We start from the raw sequence: 23,164 nt of genomic DNA on the forward strand, positions 1-23,164 counted from the left end.
GCCCCTGAGCCTCTGACCTATACCCCAGTTCTGTATGCACAAATAAATAAATAAATCAAAAAAAAAAAAAAAGAGCCAATTAACATTTTGAAACTTGAGTTCTTAGTTCAATTTCTAATACAGTTAATGTGAACAGATAGTATCCATATAAATAAATTCTGTTAAGACATTTAAGAGTATAGATTAGATACCTTTAAGAGTATAAATTAATTCTAAGACCAAATTAGTTTGATAACAACCTAAACAACACTCCATTGAAATCAGTACTATGATCTGTGTAACCATCCATATATTACAACTGTGTTAAAGGGTATGGCTATTGTTCTGTATACTATTGCTATACACCTGACATTAGACATTTTTCAAACCCAAAGCACTTTAAAGAAAAGAGTGAACCTTAATATAAGCAAATTTTAAAATATCATTTTAGAGGTCAGGGATCCCAGGAAAGAATGTAAGCCATGTATGACAAAGAATTTAATAGTATTACAAATGTACACACAACCTCTCTGAAGGGCTGGGTTGGAAAGGTGCTAATGTAAATAACTTTGGAAATAAGCAGAATCTATAATACTAAGGGCAAAATAAAATGCATAAATATTGTAGTTTTCCATCTTGTACTACTATACATATAATGGGATTCAGCAATAAAATAATAATAGATGTAGACAGTCACATTTCAGTGTTGGAGTGGGAGTTCACAGATAAACTAGGACAGTAGGCTAGATCCATGTAAATGATTAGAATTGGAAACTTCAATATGAACTCATGTTTCGTTTAATATAGATGGTTACACAAATAAATTCTAAGTATGGTTATATAAAGGTTAGCATATACATATATATTTCCTAGCTACATGAGCTGAGAGGGCCTATAAGCAAAGGCATCCCAGTGACGTTGGCCCAGACCTTGGTTTCTAATCCATTTTTCAATAAAAGGAATCAGGACCTTCAAGAAACAACTGATTCTGGGACTATAGCAGGACACATGTCACTTGTAACATCTTGTAGTACCAGAAGACAAGAAAATTCTATAAAAATAAGATGAAAATTAGCCACACTGTAGGGGCACATCATGAGCCAACTCAAATTGGTCCCAATGGCCAATCCTGGAACAATGTAAGTAAATAAAAATATTACTGAATTATAACCCAAAGTATAAAATCAGTATCAATGAGTCCATAAAGATAAAAATGATGACATAAATAAGTGGGGGAAAAGAGATAAATCTCCCTTGCAGAACAATTTCAAATAATATTGTAGATATTATTTTCACAAACAGGGGGGTCACAATTTCTCACTTCTTATGTATGGGCTCTACACAGTGATTTTCTGTCATGGAGTAGAATAAAGAAGGATGGGGGAAGGGGGGAGGGAATAATTTACAGCAAAGAAACTAGATAACACTGTCAGCTCCATATGATCAAGTTCAATTAGAAATCATGTTGATAACATGTGCACTCTCCATTATGATGTAATTAAAAAAAAAAAAAACCCTCTATGGTCTTCCTCTCATACGTCCTAATTCCAGGATTATATAAGGACAAAAAAATAAAAATCAGTCAATAATTTCAACAAAAGGCATTCTACAGAATACTACAGAGACCTACAATAACCAAAAGAGGGCAGCCTGAGAAGCTGCCACATCCAAAAGGGCCCTAAAGAGATACAACAAGTAAATATAAAGTGGTATCTTGGAAGACATGATGAAACAGAAGACATAACGTGAAAACTAAGGAAATATGAATAAACTATGGATTCTAGTTTAAACATCTTCTAGTACCAGAAAACAAGAAAGTTCTATAAAAATAAGATGAAAATCAGCCACACTGATGTGGGCCTCCCTGTTGGCTCAGGGATTAAAGACAGAACTATAAAGCTATCAGCAGCCACTGCAGCATGAGTTTGATTCCTGGCCAGGGAACTGACCAACATGGAGCCAAAAGACTTCTCCTGTCTTGCCTGTGGCTCCCCTCAGCGATGTATTTCAGTCAGTCCACCTGTTCTGCTCCCCACTGTCTCTGGTGAATCCTTTACCACCCACACCTCTGGCCCAAACTCCAGCTCCTGTATGCATAAATAAAATAAATCTTAAAAACAATAACAATAATTCACTAATTGTGGTAAATGTACCAAACATAAGATGTTAATTATAGTGGGGGGGGCTATGGGAAGTCTTTGTGCTACCCTGTCAATTTTTTTCTGTGAAAACTTTCCTAAAAAATGTATTTTGAGGGCTCTCCTAGTGGTGCAATGGATTAAAACACAGCACCATGAAGCTCTCTGAAGCCACCACTACAGGAGTTTAATCCCTGGACAGGGAGTTTAATCCCTGCCACAAGGAGTGGCAGACCTCTGCTGACCTTCCTACTGCTCCCCTCAACAGTGTATTTTATTCAATCTGCCCATTTTGCTCCCCTCTGTCTCTGGTGAATCCTCTTATTCTCTATACCTCTGGCCTGTACCCCAGTTCTGTAAGCAGAAATAAATAAATCTTAAAAAAAATTTTTTTTGAAAAGTACATTTAAGTATCACCTTGGAATTAGACACATATACAAAGACAGTAAAAATTGTTGGTTATATGAAAATAAACACAATTCCTTCTAATTTAGAAACCACTTGCAATGAAAAACCTTGGAATTACCACAATTTAGTTTCACTACATAGTGTATAAACATTTAAACAAAGTTTAATAATGGTTTTTAACCCTACCATTTTTTTCTCCCATCTTCTGGCGTTGTTTATAAACATCAAAGTCTTCAGAATTAAATTTATCAAGGAGCTGAATCACTTTGATTGGAGAATATACCTGGAATCAATTGAAGTCTCTAAGAAATTTGTAGTCTTCAGAGAAAATACATCATGTATACCATTCTACAACCAATATTCTTTGATACCTGAATATTTAAGTGCTGGTTGAAGAAACTTTTAGAACTGACCACTAGTCCAAATTAATGATAAGTCCATCCATCTTCATCAGGTGAATATTTATAGTTGTACCAGATGACTGACAGAATCTTTAAAAATAAAAACCAATGCCATCTTTTGATCCATGAATGAATGAAATACTCTGTAGGGAAACAATAAAGAATGTTACATCTCTGTAAAGAATAAATTGTAAAAATGATACTGCTGTAACAACAGCTCTAACTTTTAAAGTAGCACTAGCATGAAATATAAATACATATTGATTGGAAAATGTACAAATTAGCAAAATTAAGAATCAACCACATTTATTTGTGAATTAAACTATCCCCATTTTATATAAACTTTATGAACTTTTCAATGAGGACAAAAATGCTAACTCTATTTCAAAGGGTTGTTGTGAGGATAAGGCTGAGTAACTTAGTGTAGTGCCTGATACATACAAAGAACTCAACATGAAAATATTACTCCTACATTATAACAAAGTTGGAATTTAGTAAATATCACTTTTATAATTTTTCACTGACAACATTCTGAATGTCTTGTATGTAATTAACATTTTTCTATAGTATGATTTTTAAGTCACAATACAATGTATTTTGGTCAATAACCTTTAAAGAATTTTAATAATTAAATTTTAATAAATTATAAATTACTACTGTAAAGAAACTTCCATATTGGACATTTAGATAGTTTCCATTTGCCAGTGTTTTAAATAATGCTAGAGCACACTTTATAAAATATCTGATTCTTTCCTGAAGATAAACACCTAGAGGGGGAACTAAAAGAAATTAGCAATTCAGTCTCCAATGTTAGTCAACATAGGCTAATTTTCCCATCCCGACACGAAGCCCACAGAAATGCTTGAACTTTTTTTTTTTTTAATTTTTTTTGAAGATTTATTTATTTATTCGTACAGAACTGGGGTACAGGCCAGAGATGAGGAGAGGATTCACCAGAGACAGAGCGGGAAGCAGAATAGGCAGATCGACAAAGTACACTGCTGAGGGGAGCAGCGGGCGGGTCAGGAGAGGTCTGCCTCGCCATGTGGTCACCTCCGCCGGCAGGCGGGAATCGAACTAATGCGGAAGTGGCTTTAGCTTCTTAGTGCAGTGCTTTAACTCGCTGCGCCACTAGGGAGGGCCAGAAATGCTTGAACTTTTTTTACAATTAAAAATACACAGTCATGCTGGATTAGAAAGATGTGGTACATATATACAATGGAATATTACTCAGCAACCAAAAAAGAGAAACACATGTCTTTTGCAGCAACTTGGATGGAGCTGGAAAAGATCATGCTTAGTGAGATAAGCCAGAAAGAGAAAGAAAAATACCGGATGGTTTCACTCATAGCAGGAGTATAATGGACCAGGCGAGAAAATAACAAAAATAATGAACAACCATATACCAGAGACATTCTGTGGGGGCGGAGTGGGGAATGGGATCAAAAAGGGGGGGGGGGAGGGAGGGAAATGCATGGGACTAGGGTGGTGGCACAGGGGTGATCTGGTGATGGGAAACCCGCGGGGATTACAATCGAGATGAAAAAAAAAATGTGCAAAATGATGTAAAAATAAAAAAAAAATACACAGTCATGTTAAAAACAAAAAGGGAATTCTCTATGGATCAAGACTGTGAGACCTCTCTGGGGAAAGGGAACACATTGGTAGCTGCAGGGACAATGTCAGCCATCATCACATGGCCAGAGGAAAAAGCAAGTTGAATCAAAAGACTGGAGTGCACAGCAGAAAATGATCAAACATGTGAGGAAAATTATAATACAACATTTAACAAGACTACCAAGGTAATGGACTTATATTTTTAGAAAAGAATTAACATTGTCCTGAAAATAAATTTTTAAACTAATGTTAATCTAGTTAATATCCTAAGAGAGCTGAAGGAAATCTCACCTATGAAAAATAATCAATTAGATATCTTGGCTATAAAAACAGTGTTTGAAGAAACTCAAAATATGACTGAATAATAGCATAGATTTGGATGAAGAGCCAGGTAGTAGCAAACTGGATGATTACATTGATTCACTCAGAATGCAGAGCAGTGAAATAATCAGAGGGATAAAATAGAACAAAGAGGCAGCAATAATGACCAAGAATTTCTTAGAGCTGGAAAAGATTTAAATTCACTGAGTACCAAGCAAGAAAAAATTTTAAACTTTTAAAAAAGATTTTATTTATTTATGCATACAGAAATGGGGTACAGGCCAGAGGTGCAGCAGCAAGAGGATTCACCAGAAACAGTGGGGAGCAGAACAGGCAGATCTACAAAGTACACTGCTGAGGGGAGCAGCAATAAAGCTGGCCATGTGTATCACTCTGGGGCAGGGATGGAACTCACATTAAAGTTACCCCAGCCTGGGTTAGCTTCAAAGTGCAGCGCTCCAACCCACTGCACCCACCAGGGAGGACTGCAAGATAAAATTCTTAATTCACATCACAAGACAAACTATCCCCAAGCATCAAAACATCAAGAATAAAGAAAAATCTAAGATGCTTCCAAAAAAAAATCTAGATTATCTCAAAGAAATGCATATCAGACTGAGATTCAGACTCAAGTATTAGAAATGTCAGATGCAAAATGTTAAGGGAAAATAAGTTTGAACCCAGAATACTATTTCAGCCAAACCATTTTTCAACAATGAGGGTATAAGAAATATTCAAGAAGTGACTTTCTGAAGAAACAGATGTATTTCATGAAAACTAACCTAGAAGGAAGTACTAAGATACAAGACACAATAGTGATTACAGATTAAAAATACATTTTAATAATAAAACACAAATGCTAGAAGATATAACCACAGGGAAAAAAAAATTTTTTTTAAGAGGGGAATAAGGGACTATTGCAAGATCAGAGAAAGTATGCTAAGTTATTTGTAGAGAGAATACTGATAATAATAAAATTTAAACTTTGTTAGGGATTATAAATTGAAGAACTGTTGAAAATGTAAAGACAGTCTACAAAAAACATGATAAAGAAAATTTGGAGTTAACCTCAATTAAAATGGAAAAATAAGATATAAAGAGACGTCACAAAAAAATTACTAATTTAAGACAGACCCCCCTCAGATGAGATTGCATGCAGAATCTAGCAATTTTAAAATATTTTTAAAATATTTTAAAAATAAGAGATTCATTAAAAGACAAATGTTATTAAAGTGTGAAGTGAAGGGTTGTGAAAAGACCTAACTGCAAACGCAAGAAACTTTCAGATCAAACAAAAACAGAATTTACCAAAAATTTACCTTATTGAAATTGACTTAATACCAAGCAGGTTCAAGAAATTAACCACCCCAACTAAAGGGTAAGTTTAAAAAAGAAATTAGAACAGTTAAAGATCTTACAGAGCTGCATGTCAACACATGCCTACCTCTAATTTCAGTGTAACACATCCATATAGTTTGAAAGATGAATTCTACCAACTTGCAAGGAATGAATTAATTTCTATAATATACAAACTTTTTCAGAGCAGAAAAAAGTAAGAGGAGGCTATTCAAGGCCAACACACTTCTGATACAAAAGCCAAAAAGGTAAATATATGCTGCTATAGATAAAAGTAAGCAACAAATAAGGTTATTCCAGGAATACCAAAAAAGTCTTAACATTGGAGAGTTTCTCAGTGTAGATGCTACAAATGGAGGAAACTATCAGATCAGATGCAGCCAAACAAAACAAAAATGTAGGGAAAATCAACAACTACTGGGGAAGGTAGAAAGAGGGACCTTTAGCAAACTCAGAATAAAACAGAACTTCTTAAATCTGATAAAGACTATCTACTAAACCTAGAAGTACGTATCATACTTAATGATAAAAACAATAGATGCATTTTCACTGAAGTCAGGCACAGGATATGACACCTGCCACTACTGCTCTTATTCAGTATTGTACTGAAGTCTTAGAGAAATGCAGTGAAATAAAGAACACAAAAGATGGCAATGGAGGAAAAAAATAAAACAGTTAAAAGCTAGAGTTAGGTTTATAACATTTTAACAAAAGAAACAAAAGACATTTTTTCTGTATCAAATAGGACATAGAATTACTTAAATTGTTAAGAAAAAGATAAGTCAACAGAAAAATGGATAATTTTTAAAAGAAATCATACTTATTTTTCTACATCTCAGTGTTAGTCTACGCTGTAGGGATACTGAACACTCATAACTATTTGTGGGATGTGTGTATTTATTAAAGTATTTTAGAAACAAATTTGGCAAGATCTGTTGATCTTACTAAACTTGTAATTTAAAAATCATGCAATTCCAATTTTTGATATATATCTTGAGAAATACCACATGTGCACAGGATAACACATAAAAAGGATGCATTTGCAGTTTTGCTTGTTAAGGTGAAAACCTGGAAACGACCTAATGTCCATTAAAAGGAGAAGTAAAATGTGCATGTATTGGCCCTCCCTGCTGGCCTAGCAGGTTAAAACACAGCACTAAGAAGCAAAAGCCACTTCAGCACGAGTTTGATTCCCACCCCAGAGGTGACCACATGGTGCAGCAGACCTCTCCTGACCCGCCCACTGCTCCCCTCAGCAGTGTACCTCCTCGATTTGCCTGTTGTGCTCCCCACTCTGTCTCTGGTGAATCCTCTCACCTTCCCTGCACTTCTGGCCTATATCCCAGTTCTGTATGCATAACTAATAAATCTTAAAAAAAAAAGTGCACATTATCATAGCATATATCAAATAGAATTTAATAAGACAACCAGTGAAAGGGACAAAGATAAATATTTTACATAACAGAACAATTCAATCATACACTGGAACACTAAACAGTGTCAAATGAGGCAGAAGTCATATGTAAACACTAAAAGCAGTATCAACTGAATAAAACCACAAAGTTAAACAGAATATTATTTCCATTTTAAAAAATTACAAATGCCTGGCTGCATCCATATAGAATATGTAAGTATAAGAGACGTGAAGGCTCTTGCATCAAAGCCTTAATTTAAGTACATGATAGGAACAAGTGAAGGGGGAATTCAGGGATTACAGATTTGGTCTGTGAAGGCAAAAGAAAAATGTAAAAAGTGTACTTGATTTAAAAATTAAGTATATTATTTTCAAAGTGGGATTGTCCAATTTCAAGCTTTCCGGAGCATCTTGTCAAAACTGCTTTGCATGCAAACTGTCAATTTACACTGCTACATGCAACTTGTAAGTACACTATTACCTTATTTAGAAAAAAAAGTTAAGTACTCTTTTCTTACATCCTTGGTCATTTTGACAATACAGGATTACTCTCCCTGGGTGTAATACCTTCTTTTTAAAGAAAGCCCTTACTACTCTTGTTTACATCTTCTGAAAATTTATAAGTATCTGAAGTAAAAGTAAAGGCTGTTTACTGAAGAACATATTTGCAAAATGCATAAAGACAAACACTTAAGTCATTCATAGTATCATCATTTAGAGCTAACCATTGGTAATATTTTGCTGTGTAACTGTTCACTTTTCCCCTCTTTCTCATTTTGGCAGAGTCATCCGTTTTTATGTCAGCTCGTTTTCGTTTTTAAAAATAGCTCTTAGGAAGCTGTTCTATTGTCTGTTTCTCGTGTTTTAATCATAACGGTAATGAACACTGAGTATAAATCATGTGTGAGGCACGCTTTTAAATACTTTGTGCATATCAAACTGCACAGCAGCAATCAGGTGGGATAAATTAGCGTGCCTATATTTCTAAAGAAACTAAAGCAGGTTACACTGTTAAGTGGCAGAGACCAAAAAAAAAAAAAAAAGGAACCCGGAGGCCTGGCTTTGAGACCGCGGTTTTTTGTTCCACTCTGCATCCTCAGTTATCTTTTGTCCTAGCCTCACTCATTAATACATACAATATTCATCGCAGGTGTCCACATACCTAAGAGAATTAATTACATAGTGTTCTTAATCTAAATTACTAATTGGGTTGTGGATAATGAGAATCAGGAGCTCAGAGGATCTAATCTCAATTCCGTCATCTTGGAAACATGATTCTACTTATGTAGACAGGGCTTGTGTACTCTTACCTGTGAAATGGGTCAGTGGCTAAACCTTCTAGTTCTGCTTCTGGGTTTTACACTGCAGTCCATGTCCTGCACCCCCATTTAACAGGCTCGGGCTCCCCGCTGCTTAGGAAGTGCTTCACGTTACGGTGTGCACTGAAAATGAGGGTGAAAACTGCCCGCGATCCCTTCTCCAGCCCCGCTGCACGAGAGTGAGGGACGGTGTATAAAGGCTGGGTTTCACCGGGTCAAGGGCTCCACCGTGTTCTTGGAGCCTCACTGGAGGAGCTGTCGGAGGGCCACCACGGCCGTGCCTCCGCTCCACTGCGTTTTCCAAGCCGCCCGCCAAACCCGAAGGCGGCGAGCCTCCCGCTTCGCTGGCAAGGATGGGTTCCCCGTGCGGGTCGGGCTCCTCTCCGACACCACGCCACCGCACCCTGCTGTCCTCAGAGTCTCCAGAACGGGAAGTAGCACTTTACCGTTTATTAGACCTCACCTCAGCAACAACAACCTCACCTCGCCTCGGCCGCGGAGAGAGCACCGCCCAATAGATAACGCCGAGGCCTACCTAAAGCCAACCCTAAGCAGGAGGACACCACAGGCCCCCACCACCTGGCGTCGAGCCCATTGGTCGCACACCCCACAGAGTCCACGCCTCAGAGGCTCGGTGCGCTCACCGCCCGCAACGCGGCAGCGCCCGAGCGCGCCGCCTTCTGATTGGTTGTCAGCGATCCCGTGTTGTCTCGCGCTCTCTAGCTGAACCAATGGGGATGCCCGCAGTCGGAAGGTCGGCGTCGCTGGAGTGGTGGCGCAGCTGTTTCCTCCGGTAGGTGTCTCGCTGCCATGTTGTGTGTGGCTTCATGGCGTTGGAAAATTACTTGGTGGTTGGCTGTTTGTGTAGAAGGGTCCTGAGGCTGCCTTAGAGGAGAGGAGGGGCCTAAGGCAACCGACCCGGCGTCTTCTCATTTCCCACTTCCCGGGGAAGGGAAAGAGTTGCTGGCCCTCGTCTCAACCCCGGCTAAGGAACTTAGGAATGATTGGTGGGGATCCCAGGTTTTGCTTTGTTCTTCATTGCGGGGGCTTAGCGGAGACTCTGTTGTCTTAATCCTGATTTCTTGGGGAGCCATTCCAATAATGTTTGCTTCAGAAAGATTCTGATCTGGAAGTTGGCTAATGGACTGCCTGACTGAGAAAGGAACGAGGCTGGAAATGAAAGGGGAAAGAGGGAGAGTCCCCACCACTGTCCTCAGGTTAGAAAGAAACATCTTCATTTTCTGTCGTTTGCGGGGAGCGGCAATTTAGCGGCTGCTCAATTGTTTGCTCCTCGGTAGTCGCTAAGGTCAGCTTTTGGTGGTAGCGGGCGTCGGGCTCTGCGTTTGAGCAGTTTTAAATAATGCGCACCCAGCATTACTGCGTGGCCTTTAAAACCTAGAAAGTGGTCGTCTTTGCAGAAACAGTGCAAATGGACTAAATTTTTGTCAGTTTTTAATTTCCTGGGTACCCACCTGTTCAACTTTTAGAAATGTGCGGGTCTGCTGTGATACTTGGTTGCTTCGTCCTGGGGAGAGAGGTGGCTTTTGTAAGGGAAAGTATCTTCTGTGCTCTTTGGGGGGGGGGGGGGGCGGGGGGTGAGAAAAAGGAGACCAGAATTACCTCCATAGTTCCTCATTTTTAAGTGTCCAAGTGAAAGTATGCATTGTCTTTTACTTGAGGGGAAACCTAGCCGATAAAAGGCTAGTACTGTGATTAAGGATCCATTTTAGCACGCTTGAAAAGTAAAGATACTTAATCCTTTATTGTTTGAATCTAGTTTCCAGTTATTCAGGGTTAACTGGCGACCTAAACAACTTAACAGTACCATGCAGATATTTTGGCAGGAAAACAAACAACAGTAAAATAATTGAGTAATGAAGACTTAAATTATTTACTTTTTCATCCACCAGTCTTTAAAATCTAACTTATAAGAGTTCAAGTATCAAATTTATAGTGAGTTGATATCAGGCTGTGGTACTTGTAGTAAGCTTACTAGCTTTCATTAAGTAGATCAGTGTTCAAAATAAACCAATGATACATACATAGTAGTTGCTCAGTTAATGTCGGCTAAAACTTTTGTAGAGGCTTCTCATATAATAGTGCCTGCCATATATTCATCAGTATAGTTATTAAGTGGATAAAAGAATTCAGTAATTAGGAGGTAAGAGTGTGCTTTTTTGAAAACTTAACTGAAAAATCAGTTTTAATCTGCTTTCTAGAAAACTCGATTTACAGTTTGGAGTAAATTTATTTCTTGCTTCCTAATTATTCATTCAAATAATATTAAGGACCACTTCATTGTCTTTTCTTTGGGAGTCTGTTTATGAGATGCTACTATAGAGAAATTTAGATAATGAAGATGAGTGCTCAAGTAGTACTCTATTTGCCACTGTTTTCTTCAAAACATGCAATCTACCAACTTAACATCAGTGCCTTAGATCCCTTCTGCTAGAGGAAATTTAGTTTCTTTTTAGTACAACTCAGTGAAATAAACTGCAACTTTAAATTTTTTGTATTGCATAAATATGTTCTATAAATTCTAAGTAGGTAATTTTTTAACAAGATATATTTATTTATGCATACAGAACTGGGATGCAGGCCATAGGTGTGGGGGAGGGGGCGGAGCAGTGAGAGGATTCACCAGAGACAGAGCAGGGAGCAGAACATGCAGATCTACTGAAATACACTGCTGAGGGGAGCAATGGGCGGGTCAGGAAAGGTCTGCCATGGCATGTGGGTCACCTCCCTGGCAAGGGATCGAACTTGCACTTAGGAACTTGCACTTAGAATGACTGTAGCTTCATGGTGCTGCACTTTAATGCCATTGTGCTACCAGTGAGAGCCCTATGGTAATTTTTAGGGATAGTTATCCTCAGGTTTTTCTTTGAATTCTGTATATTTTACAATATATAAACTTAAGAAGATCTTTAGAAGATTTCATGTCATTTTTGTGTGAGAAATGTTAAATAAGTAAAAATAATTTTTAACTTAGATTGGTATGAGATTGTCATTGAAATCTCATTCAATAAAATTTTTCTCATTATAAAGGGATGCAAACTGATTATATGAAAAATTTTTAACAATTTGAAGTAAATGTGATATTTTGTGACAATATAAATTAAGATCAAATTCATTAAAAATTCACTGTTCTCAGAATTTGTTTGATTCTTGCATTTGGTATTTTAAAAACCTAAGTAATTTAGGCACTTTGCTATAAAAAAGCACATCAAAACTACCATAGTTTCCTCACCACCACCCTCCCTCAGTGCCAAAAACCAAATTGTATCTATTTTCTCTTTTTATAAGTATTGTGAAATACCTTACTTTTTGCTTTGTAATAATTTTGATCCTATAAATGTCAACTTGGGGGAACATTTTGAAATTAATTTGCAGAAATATTGATTGAATGCCTGAATAACGAGGGTTTCCATTAAGCACTGAAAATGCTTATGAAATGAACATGTGGAACATAATCCTAGAATATTATATATTTAAATTTTTTAAGATGGAGAAATTGAAATACATTTACTGACTTATAATCTCATTTGTTCCTGTAAGCTATTTCTGTAAGTGAGCCCTCTTTTTTTGTTCTTAAGTTTTTTGTGCTGAATTTGTATGTGACTCTCCCTCTTTCATGTTTCTAATGTTCAACTATATAGGCATCTTTTGAGTTGCTCACGTTTAATATTTCTAATTCTTATCTCTCCCTTTGTCCAACTGTCTAACTTCAGCCTCCAGAATGTCTGTCCTCTTCATTTTCTCTCACTGCCACTGTCCTAATGGATACTCTCCCCTTTTCTTAAAAACATTTTATATACCATTGTATTGGCAAAGCTTGGATTCCTCTACTTGGAATTTCCATTGACTAAGATAATAGATTTTGTGACCTTATAGTGAAACTGAAAGAAAACTTAAATTTTTTTTTAAGTAAAAGTTTATTTCTTTACTATATATTAAAGTCTGAGCTGATCAGGTGTCATTGCTACATAAAGATGTCAGGTGCTCTAAGCTCTTTCTGTTTAACCTCTTCATCATGCAATTCCATATGGTAGACCAAACTAACAGGTTTTAAAGAATATACCTTAGAGCAGGGTATCACTAGTAGTGTACTATCACTATTTTAAAAGTATATGTATATTGCTGGAAAAATAAGTATAATAAAATATTGATGATTGTTGAACAAAATCATAAAAGCTTGTCAAGGCTGTGAATTAAGAGATTTTAGTGTGGAAAGCCATTTGACAGAATGGCAGAGGAGAAGTGAGATATGAAATTACATAGAAAGACAGCTATTTTTGGCCATGTTATAGATCAGGCACTGTGTTAGGTACTACATAAATGTATATATATCTTTTGGCCTTTAAAGCTATCCTTGATATTTTCCCAAGAGGTTCAGAGAAATTAAGTAGTTTGTTTCATATTAGACAATTACTAAATGGAAAGTTGACGTTTAAACCCAGATCTATATGATTCTGAAGACTCTGCTTTTTCTACTCTGTTATTGCAGGATATACATCATATATTAGAACAACAACACCAGGAACTAAATGTTCTGTTTCATCCTGTACTTGCTGCCCAGAAAGTAAATAAAGATGCTGACCTGCAGTCAGTGGTTTATATATTCTTCATGCAAGAGTAATGTGTTAAAGGAAAAAAGTGTAAGTTTTCTCTTTATTTCTAATGGGGAAATATAAACACATATACATATATTTATACAGATATGAAGATAAAAAATTTACAAACATTGTCATTAATTACTTGAAATTAAGAAGAGATTCAAGCTAACTATGAAAAGAAATATCAACTGCATGAGTTTCCATGATGCTATTAAAAGCAAAAAAAGAAAGAAAAAATTATAACTTCCCTTTGTGACACTTCAAAGCCCTTCTAAGTTTTGCCCAGCCATTTTATAAACATTGGCCTTTAAGATCCTAACTTAATTAAGTTGTTTTTCCTCCTGTGTACTGATAGAACACCAAGTTATCCTTTCACATTTCTGGTTTCACCTGATAAATTGTTTTCACTCAGTTCAATACTACTTTTTAAAAGGTCTCCCACTTGAAACAACTGAAATAAGGAAGGGGATTTTCCTGATTCTGTGTGATTTATGTGACTATTATGGAAATTTAGCTTGTAATTCTATATACTTGGTAATACATTGAACTTGCTATAAAGATTTTTTTAAAAGTTAATCTTGATGGTTTTTTTTTTTTATCAGAAACTGTGTTAATCTGACTTTGAAGAAAGTGGAGACAAATTAGAGATGATATACAACTGCTAAGGTAAGCTAATAAAATGATTCAATTAAGATTATAAATGCTCTTGATAGACTGATAGGTTACAGTAACACAATTAAAATCATCAGGAATAAATATGCAATCCAGGTTTGAATTTTACAAAACTGCAGAAATACTTAGTAGATTTCCATTTTTGGCAGTATGATAGATGAGATCTTTAATCCCTCTCTCCACTCAGTATATAAAATATTAGATTAAATATTTTTTTAAAAATCCTTCAAGATGAATAGATGAACCTGTAAAAAAAAATCTAAATATTGATATATTTCTCAATTTAAGAAAGAATTCCCCAAATTTCCTTTGGTTATGTAAACTGGCTATCTTCTTGACATTGTGTATGTTTCCTAATACGAATATTAATATAATTCAATTATTTTTGGTTTTTATTTATTGTTTAACTCTAAATGCATTTGACTTTGATAATTTATGAGATAGAGGAGCCAATTCTACCTGTGTCATTAATAAGAGGTTTATTTCCTGGGAAGGGCTCTCAAGATTGGGTAGAAGTTGCTTTTGACGTTTATAACTAAACTTTTTTCTTTAACGGTCTATTCCAGGAAGATTTAATCTTAATCCCCTATCTCTTCCATAGAGAGGGCAGAAGTGTCATTTTTTCCTTCCAGTAAATGCCCTTCTCCAGTCTTCCTTGTCCTGGCTAAACTGTTTAAGGTGGCACCTAAAACCTCATGAGTGAGATAGCCACTCTTGATTCTTTTTCATGTATATACTATTAAAACCTCTGAGTGACTTTTTCTCTTTTAAATATGTCTGATGCTTATTTGATTATTTGACAGCTTAGAAGAACCCAAACAGAGAGGTACAGGTCACCTCCCTGGCCCGGGTGAATTCAGGCTGTAGCAATGATAGCCCTGAGACTTAACCCTAGGCCCCCAGGGATCTCTGCAGAAGTTTAAGGATTTACTGAGCAATGCTTCCTTCTCCTCTCCAACCCTCCCATAAAAGAGGACTTTGTGAAGAAAGTTCCCTTTTGGCCACCCATTTTTTTTCCATTTTTACTTGGATGTTAAACTACAGTCTGATGACTGGGACTGCCAAACCATTTTTGATTGCCACATTCCAATGACCCCCACTACATCCTGGTAGTCATACCCTGAATATTCAATTTTCTTTCCTATGATGCCAGGATTTGTCTATATAGCCAATAAAAGAGAGAAGGGTGTTACTTTAAACACTAGACTATAAAAGATATTACAGTTTTCTTCTCTATCGCATTCTCTTCCTGCTTGCTGCTCTCAGAGAAGCTACCCTTATTGTGAGCATGGCTAGAAAAGACCCATGTAGCAAGTAACATATTACTACTAGGAGGTGGTTCTTCCAGACCCAGTCAAAACTTTAGACATGATTGCAGTCCTGGCTGAGGCTAACACTTGATGCAGAACCTACTTAGTAGCTTTCTGGATTCCTGACTTTCCAAAACTGTCTCCAATAACAAATGTTTTAAGCTCATAAGGTTTAAATAATTGTTAATGCAATTGATAACTCATGCAGATGCTGGTACCAGAAGTTGTCTGATATTGTAACAAATATTTTTTAAAGTAGGCATGGCTTTGAAGCTTCTTAGTGGGTGAAAAGTGGATAAAGTTTGAGGATAGGTTTAGTGAAAGACTACAGTGTTAAAGGAATGTTCAAACAATCTTACTGGTAAGAGGGTGGGTGGAGGGGGAAAGGAATTTGTAGTGTCGTAGTGAGGCTGAGACATAAGTGGGCTACTTGCCACTTGGAAGCCAAACATAAGAGACAGAAGGAGACAGTAAGGAAAGCTAGGTTTATTCAAGAAACCTATATTCTGAGGAGATGGTTGGATTCAGTTCCAAAGAAACCATCTCAAATCTTAGGGCTCAAGGTAAGGTTTTTATGAGTCTTGATTTAGAAGTGGGTTTCTGCTAGCCAGCATGACAGTTCAGGTTCCTGATGTTATCTTTAGTAGCTTTTCCACATTTTTGCAAGCTCTTGTGGTTATCCAGATGCCAATAAAACAGGTGCTCTGTGTCTCTGATTTATTTGTTAACAGAAATTTATCAGGAATGTGATTATATCCCTAAGTTTACTTGAGTCTTTCGGGGTTAGTGTTTTAAAGTTATAGCAGTGGGTAACTAGGGTGAGATCCTTTTTCTTTTATTGTATTTTATTCATATACCTACACTTTTGAGTAGCAAAAATTTTAGCAACCTCTAGTAATGTAGAAACTAGACCATGTACATAATGACCTAAGTTAGCTAGTAGCTAGGGAAATTTTTGACAGAGAATTGGAATTGCCACCTGGTTTTATTTTTGCTGCTTTTAGTACAATTTGAGAGGAGCAAGGTTCATAACACAAAGTCTGAAAAACTAAAGCAGCTGTAATAAGGAGTTTTGAAATATTGTTGATCTCTGTGGACAACCAATGATGCTAAAATTTAAAAGTCCCTTCTGAAGGAAGATCAGATTCAAGTTATTATAAGGAAAACTTGGTTTAAGATTGAAGCTGAGGGTGTCATTGTAAAATTCATTTTTTAATACTTAAGAAAGAAATAAGGTGCTGCCTTTGAGTACTTTTCAGTCAAATGAAAGACCAGCTAAAGACTTTAATGGTGTGACTGGCATCTATTAGGTTGAACTTTTTTTTAATTGATAGAATCCCAGTAAGATTCCAAGGAGACCCACAGGTTTTGAAGAGCATTATATTTTAGGGTACCTTGGTTTAAAGAACACCGTACATAGTGAAAAAGAAGGGTTAGTAACTCCAAATTTCTACAGCAGGAAACAGATTGAAAAGACTAAGTTAATCAAACATACTACTTGCAAGGAAAAGAAGAATAAATGATTCAGAGGTCTGAACCTAGAAGATAGTGAGTCCAGAGTAATGAGTCATTTCCTGATGGATAATAGGGCAGAGTCTTAAATAAGGGAGTTCCAGGATTTGTCTGACTGGATTTCAGTGGCCCCTATGGACTTTTCATTCCCCACATTTTGACCAGGTATGTGTGTAATGGTTATCTATACTTGACCCAAAAAATGGGCACATCAAATAATTTGTCCCTTTTTTCTCTTAGGATCTGCAGACTTTTTTGTAAAAAGTCAGATAGTAAATATTTAGGACTTATGGGCCACTTAGTCTCCATTGCAACTACTTGGCCTTTGTTTTCTGTGAAAAGTCTGTAAATAATATGTAAATAATGTATGTGGCCAGATATGTCTTAAATACTGGTTTACCAACTCCTTCTTTAGCTCCAGGTCTATAGAATGAGAAAAATTTTATCAGAAGTTACTGAAGGTATTATACCCAATGGACATTATCCACATGTGTATGTTGATTAAATGATAAAGTACGTGAGTTCATGCTATTATGTGTTGAGATTATGGAAGTCTGGGAGGAGTGATGTACTTTGCATGTGAGTGAGATCTAAATTATTACAAGTCAGGTTGGTAAGTTGTGATAGCTTTCAGTATGTTCACAATGATCCCTATCTATGGGTATTCATACCCTATGTAGACCCCTTCTGATGTGCCACCTTGAGAATGTGTGTGATGGTATATCACTTCCAAGATCGTTCCCTCTCTTGCTGTCTTGGATTATTTGCTCTTGAGATAAGTAGGTACTACATTGTAGGCAGCCCTGTGGAGAAAGGAATGAAACTGAAGGCTTTAGACACACAACTGAATGAGCCTTCTCAGAAGAAATCTCCCAGTCCCACACAAACCAGATCAAAGTAGCTCCGGTAAGTAACTTGATTGATTGCAACCTGTTAAGACTTGGGGCTAGAACTACATGATCCTCAGAAATTGAGATAATAATAGACATATATTGTCTTAAACTACTAAATTTGGAGTAATTTCTTAGATAGCAACAGAGAACTAACATACCACCTTATTACCATGAGGCTACATCTTTGAGGATAGCTAAGGGCAATGGTGAAAATAGAGCTTTAATTACATTACTGAAGTACTAAATAGCTTGGGAACTTGAGCCTTCCACAACTCATTATGTGAGTTATTAAATGTCTGCTACTTAAATTATTGTTAGGTGGACATTCTTTTACTTGAAGATAAAAATCGTAACTGATAAAAAAATTTTTTTATTTTTTTAAAGATTTGTTTATTCACACAGAACTGGGGTACAGGCCAGAGGTGTAGGGTCAGTGAGAGGATTCACCAGAGACAGAGTGGGGAGCAGAACAGGCAGATCAAGGAAGCACACTGGCAGCGGGAGCGGGTGGGTTAGAAGAGGTCTCAGCACCTTGTGAATCACCTCCGGGGAGGCGGGGATTGAACTCATGCAGAAATGGCTTTAGCTTCTTAGTGCTGTGCTTTAACCTGCTGTGCCACCAGGGAGGGCCCTAAAAATTGTTTTAATATACTTCTATATGTTGACTTGATCTTCATGTTTCTGATTTTTTTATAGCTGTGTCTAATTTATCATTTTATAGTTTTGGCTGTTTCCTTTTTCTTGGACTTGGAAACTGTTTCTGATATGTCTTTTTTTCTTTGTACTTTAAAGGTTTTTATTTATGCATACAAGAACTGGGATATAGGACAGAGGTGTGGGAGGTGAAAGATTCAACAGAGACAGAATGGGGAGCAAAACAGGCAGATCAAGTGAAATACACTGCTCCTCAATACACTGCTGAGGGGAACAGTGGGGGAGGTAGGAGAGGTCTGCTACACCATGTGGGCAACCTCCCTGGCCAGTGATGGAGCTTTTGCTGCAGGGGCTGTGGATAGCTTCATAGTGCTATGCTTTAAGCCCTTGTGCCACCAGGGAGGGCCTAGAGTTATTTCGATAAGAATATTTCCTAGGGATTTCCCTGGTGACGTACCACGTTAAAGCATAGCACTAAGAAACTAAAGCCACTTCAGCATAAGTTCGACCTCCAGCTCCAGAGATGACCCACATGGCATGGCAGACCTCTCCTGACCCGCCCGCAGCTCCCCTCAGCAGTGTACTTTGTCAATCTGCCTGTTCTGCTCCCCACTCTGTCTATGGTGAAGCCTCTCACTGCCCCTGCACCTCTGGCCTGTACCCCAGTTCTATATGAATAAATAAATAAATCTTTAAAAAATATATCTTCTAAATGGAACTTAATGGACAAAATGGCATTGAGTACATTTATAACTACCATAATTACCACCAGATTACTCTCCTGAAAATTATTAATTTACGATTTCAATTATGGTAAATATACCACCACCACCCCCCCCCCCAGTGTTTACTAAATAGATTTGATAATATGGCTGTCACTTTTTTTGTCTTTATTTACTGTATTCCTAATTGGAGAGAATTTCCTTCAACAGTGCACAATTGAATTTATTCATTTTTTTAATACATCTCTCTGTGTGTATACATATGTACACACAATTTTTACATATGCACATTTTGTATATTAATTTGCAATAATTTTTGGGAATGATTTTCCTAATCCATGTAAATTTTCCATAAATATTAAAGATGTTTCCATAAAACATTAAGATGTTTCTTTTCCTTTGGTAATCAATTTGATGCTGTTCTGATTAATTGTCTAATCCATGAAGAAATTAGAAGTTACAGGATGTTTTCTTTTGTCCCCTAACAATTACATAGAAAATAAGGGGGAGGCCAGAAGAACAGAGTAGAGGACTATGGGTGCTTTGGTGGTGGCCCATGGGTGGCAAGCTATGGTGGCCACATCTGAGTGGAGAACTCCTGTACTGCCAAAATAAGAACAAGGCTATAAATGAATAAGTTTTTAAAGTCTTCAAAAATAAAAAGGCAAATACATGAAAAATAAAGCTTTTTCATAAATAAAATGAAATTTATAGGAAGAAGTATAATAGATTTAAAAAGATTTATCATGTAAAATTAAACTAAATAGCTGTGGTTATTTGTAAATATAAATAGAGGTAAAGTTTTAGACTTTATTTTTCTCGTATTAAAATTAATAGCAATTATTAAAATATTAAAATATGTAATACCAAGTGACAGAATGTTATGCTGATGTAAATAGATTACAAATATTTACATATGTAACAATGTTTCGAACAAGTAGAAGTTAAAGCTTTAGTTGAGATGTATAACTTTATAAAGCAGTATACTTAGTAAAATATGTTTTCCTTTGCTTAATGAGAGAAAATCACCTTGAACATATATCTGATGAATGACAAAGAATGAAATTTTGTACCAAATTAGAAAATAATTGAAAAAGTAAAGTTAGTAATGTGTTAGTTAACCAGATAAGGATGTCAGTTGTTTTGTTTTTTTCCCTTTAGCCCCTGTCATGGATAAGGTTTATTTTTTGTTGTTGTTGGTTGTTTTAATACAGTAAATCTTTGGTTTATAATATTGTGTGTGTGTGTGTGTGTGTGTGTGTGACTTAGTGTAGGAAGTTCACACCTCTGTAGATCCATGTTACTACACCATACCACATCCAACCCCACAGTATCCAGAGTTCTCCAACAAAGACCGTTGAATTCCCTTTTATTCACATGCCCACCTTTCCCCCTCTCATAGCCTCAAGACTGTGGTTTATGTCTGTTTCAGGAATTTTTTTGAAATGGGAGAAGTGAGTCTTTTCACAGCTTGCTTAATATGCTGTCCACCGTGTAGGTAAAAAGAAGCCTCTTTGGGTCTCCCGTCACTGGTAGTGCAGGGGTTAAAGTCTCAGTGCTGTCAAGCTATTGCCAGCCTCTGCAGCTGACTTCAGTCCCCAATCAGAGAGGTGACTCACAAAGCGCAGCAGACCTTTTCTGTCTCACCTGCTGCTCCCCTCAGCAGTGTACTTCAGAAGATCTGGATCGTCTGCTCCCACTCTTGTCTCTAGTGAATCATCTCACCCCCTCCACTTCTGGCCTACACTTTAGCTCTTGTATGCATAAATAAAATAATAATAATAAATGCCTCTTCTAAGTCTCCCATTTTATATTTTTGTTTTCTGTTGTTTTTAAAATTTCTTTTTTTGCCTCATTTCTATAACTTTTTGGACTTTTTAGAATTCCATTAATGTATCTCTTTGTATATTTTTTTAAATTTAGTGGTTGAACTCCATAATATATGTATGTATACATATACATGTATGTGTGTAATACATGTATATGTTTAATATGTGTATAATATATATGTATATACTATATACATATAGCTTATCACAGTCTGTTGTATCATTTTTTTAATTTGAGAAAAGTATTAAACTTTATCTCCCTGACTGTCCCTTTACCCTCTCCCATTTATATTGTACATGTACATAGTATTTCCTGTGAATCCATTTAAATCCACATCAAACAAAACAAAAATTTTTGTTATCACTGTCAGCTAAATTCAGCTTAAAAAGCTCAAGTGTTTTATCCAAATGTTTACTCTTACTGTATTTTTCTTCTTAATGTTTCAAGCAAGAGTCTTTGATTTTTGTTTTGTGAACTTCCTTTATTCTTTTCATTAGTTAAAGGTAATTTCTCTTAGTTTTTCTTCATTTGAGAATGGCATTCCTGAAGTAATTTTTGGTAGACTGTTCTTCCATCACTTAAAAACTATTGTACGATGTTCTAGTCTGAACATTTTCTAAACAGAAGTTTTCTGTTATAGTTAAATGTGTGTTTTTATTTTCATTTTCCTTTGAATAGCTTCAAGATTTTTTCTTTATTTTTTCTGAAGTTTGGCAATCATGTGTCTTGGTATGGATTTTTTTTGGGGGCGGGGTTGTTCTACATAAAGTTAACTAAGCTTTATAAATCTGTGGCTTTATAAATACTGGTCCAGCTCGACTCTTTCACCATTCCCTCTAGGATTCAAAATTTAGATCTTTTGTTATAGTCTCATATGTCTTTTAGTCTCTGTTAATGTTTTTTCCTTCTGTCTACTCTCTTGGTTCAATTTGGCATTTCTATATTCTATTTTCAAGTCCACTGATTCATTCCTATCTCCATTTTGTTGTTTAGTCATCCACTTGGATTTTTATATAGGCAATTAAGCATTTTGGTTCTAGAAGTTACATTTGGTTCTTGTCTGCAGCTTGTTTGTGACCTTTTCCCCCATTGTTTCAAGTGTATTTGTAATTTTCATTGAAGCAATTTTATGAGCCACTGTTTTTATATTTTTTCAGATAACTCAAATGTGTTTTTGATATTGGCATCTATAGACTTATCATTCAATTTAAGTTCTTATTAGTTCTTGATATAATTGATTTTAGTCTGTCTTCCCAGAAACTTCTGCTTACATTTTATTATCCAGGACTTAGTCACACTGACACTTCTGTCTGCAAAAGAGCCATAAACTAACTTTGAGGATGGTATACTTAGAGCAATAGCGGTGCAATGTGTGTGTTTTGTTGCATATCTTGCCAAATGAATATGTTCCTTTCCTCTTTCCCATTTTTTCTCATTCTGATTGTTACAGAAAAGAATAAGGAAAAACTGATTTATAATCTTAACTGAAAAAAAGTCCAATTTTGTTATATTTCTTGCTAGTCTTTTATTTGCCTAAAATTATATATGCATATGTACCCAGATACATACATGGCTATATTTATATATACATTTTAAAAGTAACTTGAAATAATTGTACTTGTTCAATTCTTAATTCTGTTTAAAGTTATTTTTCTTACGTGGTTACATGGCCTTTAAAGTGTTAACCTGATTATTCCATAATATAAGATGACAGTATAGCATAATTAATTCAACTATTTTTTGTTAGATAGGTCAGATTTTCTTGCTATGAATATCATATAACATTGTTGAATATGTGACCATAATTCTGATTATTTTCTCAAGATAGAATTAGTAGTGGAATTTTTGTGTATGTTAGTAGTATTAGTATGTTAGTAGAATTGGTATGTTAAAGAATACATGAGTATTCTGTAAAATTATTTCCTTGTGGGCCCTCCCTGGTGGTGCAGCGGATTAAATCACAGCACTAAGAAGCTTAAGCCACTTTCGAATGAGTTTGATT

At 36.1% G+C, this 23,164-nt stretch overlaps 2 protein-coding genes across 8 annotated transcripts in view; one reads left to right on the top strand and one right to left on the bottom strand.

Annotated features, from left to right (window-relative positions):
• SETDB2 (SET domain, bifurcated 2) overlaps positions 1–9,521 on the bottom strand; it is a 51,151-nt gene extending 41,630 nt beyond the window's left edge. Inside the window, exons 1-3 of the mRNA XM_012723267.1 lie at positions 8,945–9,521; positions 2,897–3,069; positions 2,712–2,808 (exon numbers count right to left, since the gene is read on the bottom strand). Of these exons, the coding sequence (XP_012578721.1) occupies positions 2,712–2,727 (16 nt within the window). The 5' untranslated portion in view covers positions 2,728–2,808; positions 2,897–3,069; positions 8,945–9,521. The remainder of the gene's footprint in view (positions 1–2,711; positions 2,809–2,896; positions 3,070–8,944) is intronic.
• A 239-nt stretch (positions 9,522–9,760) lies between these two features.
• CAB39L (calcium binding protein 39-like) overlaps positions 9,761–23,164 on the top strand; it is an 86,781-nt gene continuing 73,377 nt past the window's right edge. For 6 of the 7 annotated variants that reach the window (XM_012723306.1, XM_012723309.1, XM_012723311.1 and 3 more), the window contains exons 1-3: positions 9,761–10,170; positions 13,461–13,611; positions 14,172–14,235. The gene's annotated coding sequence lies outside the window, so the exon portion shown is untranslated. Of the gene's footprint in view, positions 10,171–13,460; positions 13,612–14,171; positions 14,236–17,860; positions 17,970–23,164 lie in introns of all 7 variants that reach the window. The other variant, XM_012723310.1, reaches the window with a different exon arrangement.

The sequence above is a fragment of the Condylura cristata genome, unplaced genomic scaffold (assembly GCF_000260355.1).
Source record: "Condylura cristata isolate star-nosed mole 26May11 unplaced genomic scaffold, ConCri1.0 scaffold00010, whole genome shotgun sequence".
Classification (NCBI taxonomy): domain Eukaryota; kingdom Metazoa; phylum Chordata; class Mammalia; order Eulipotyphla; family Talpidae; genus Condylura; species Condylura cristata.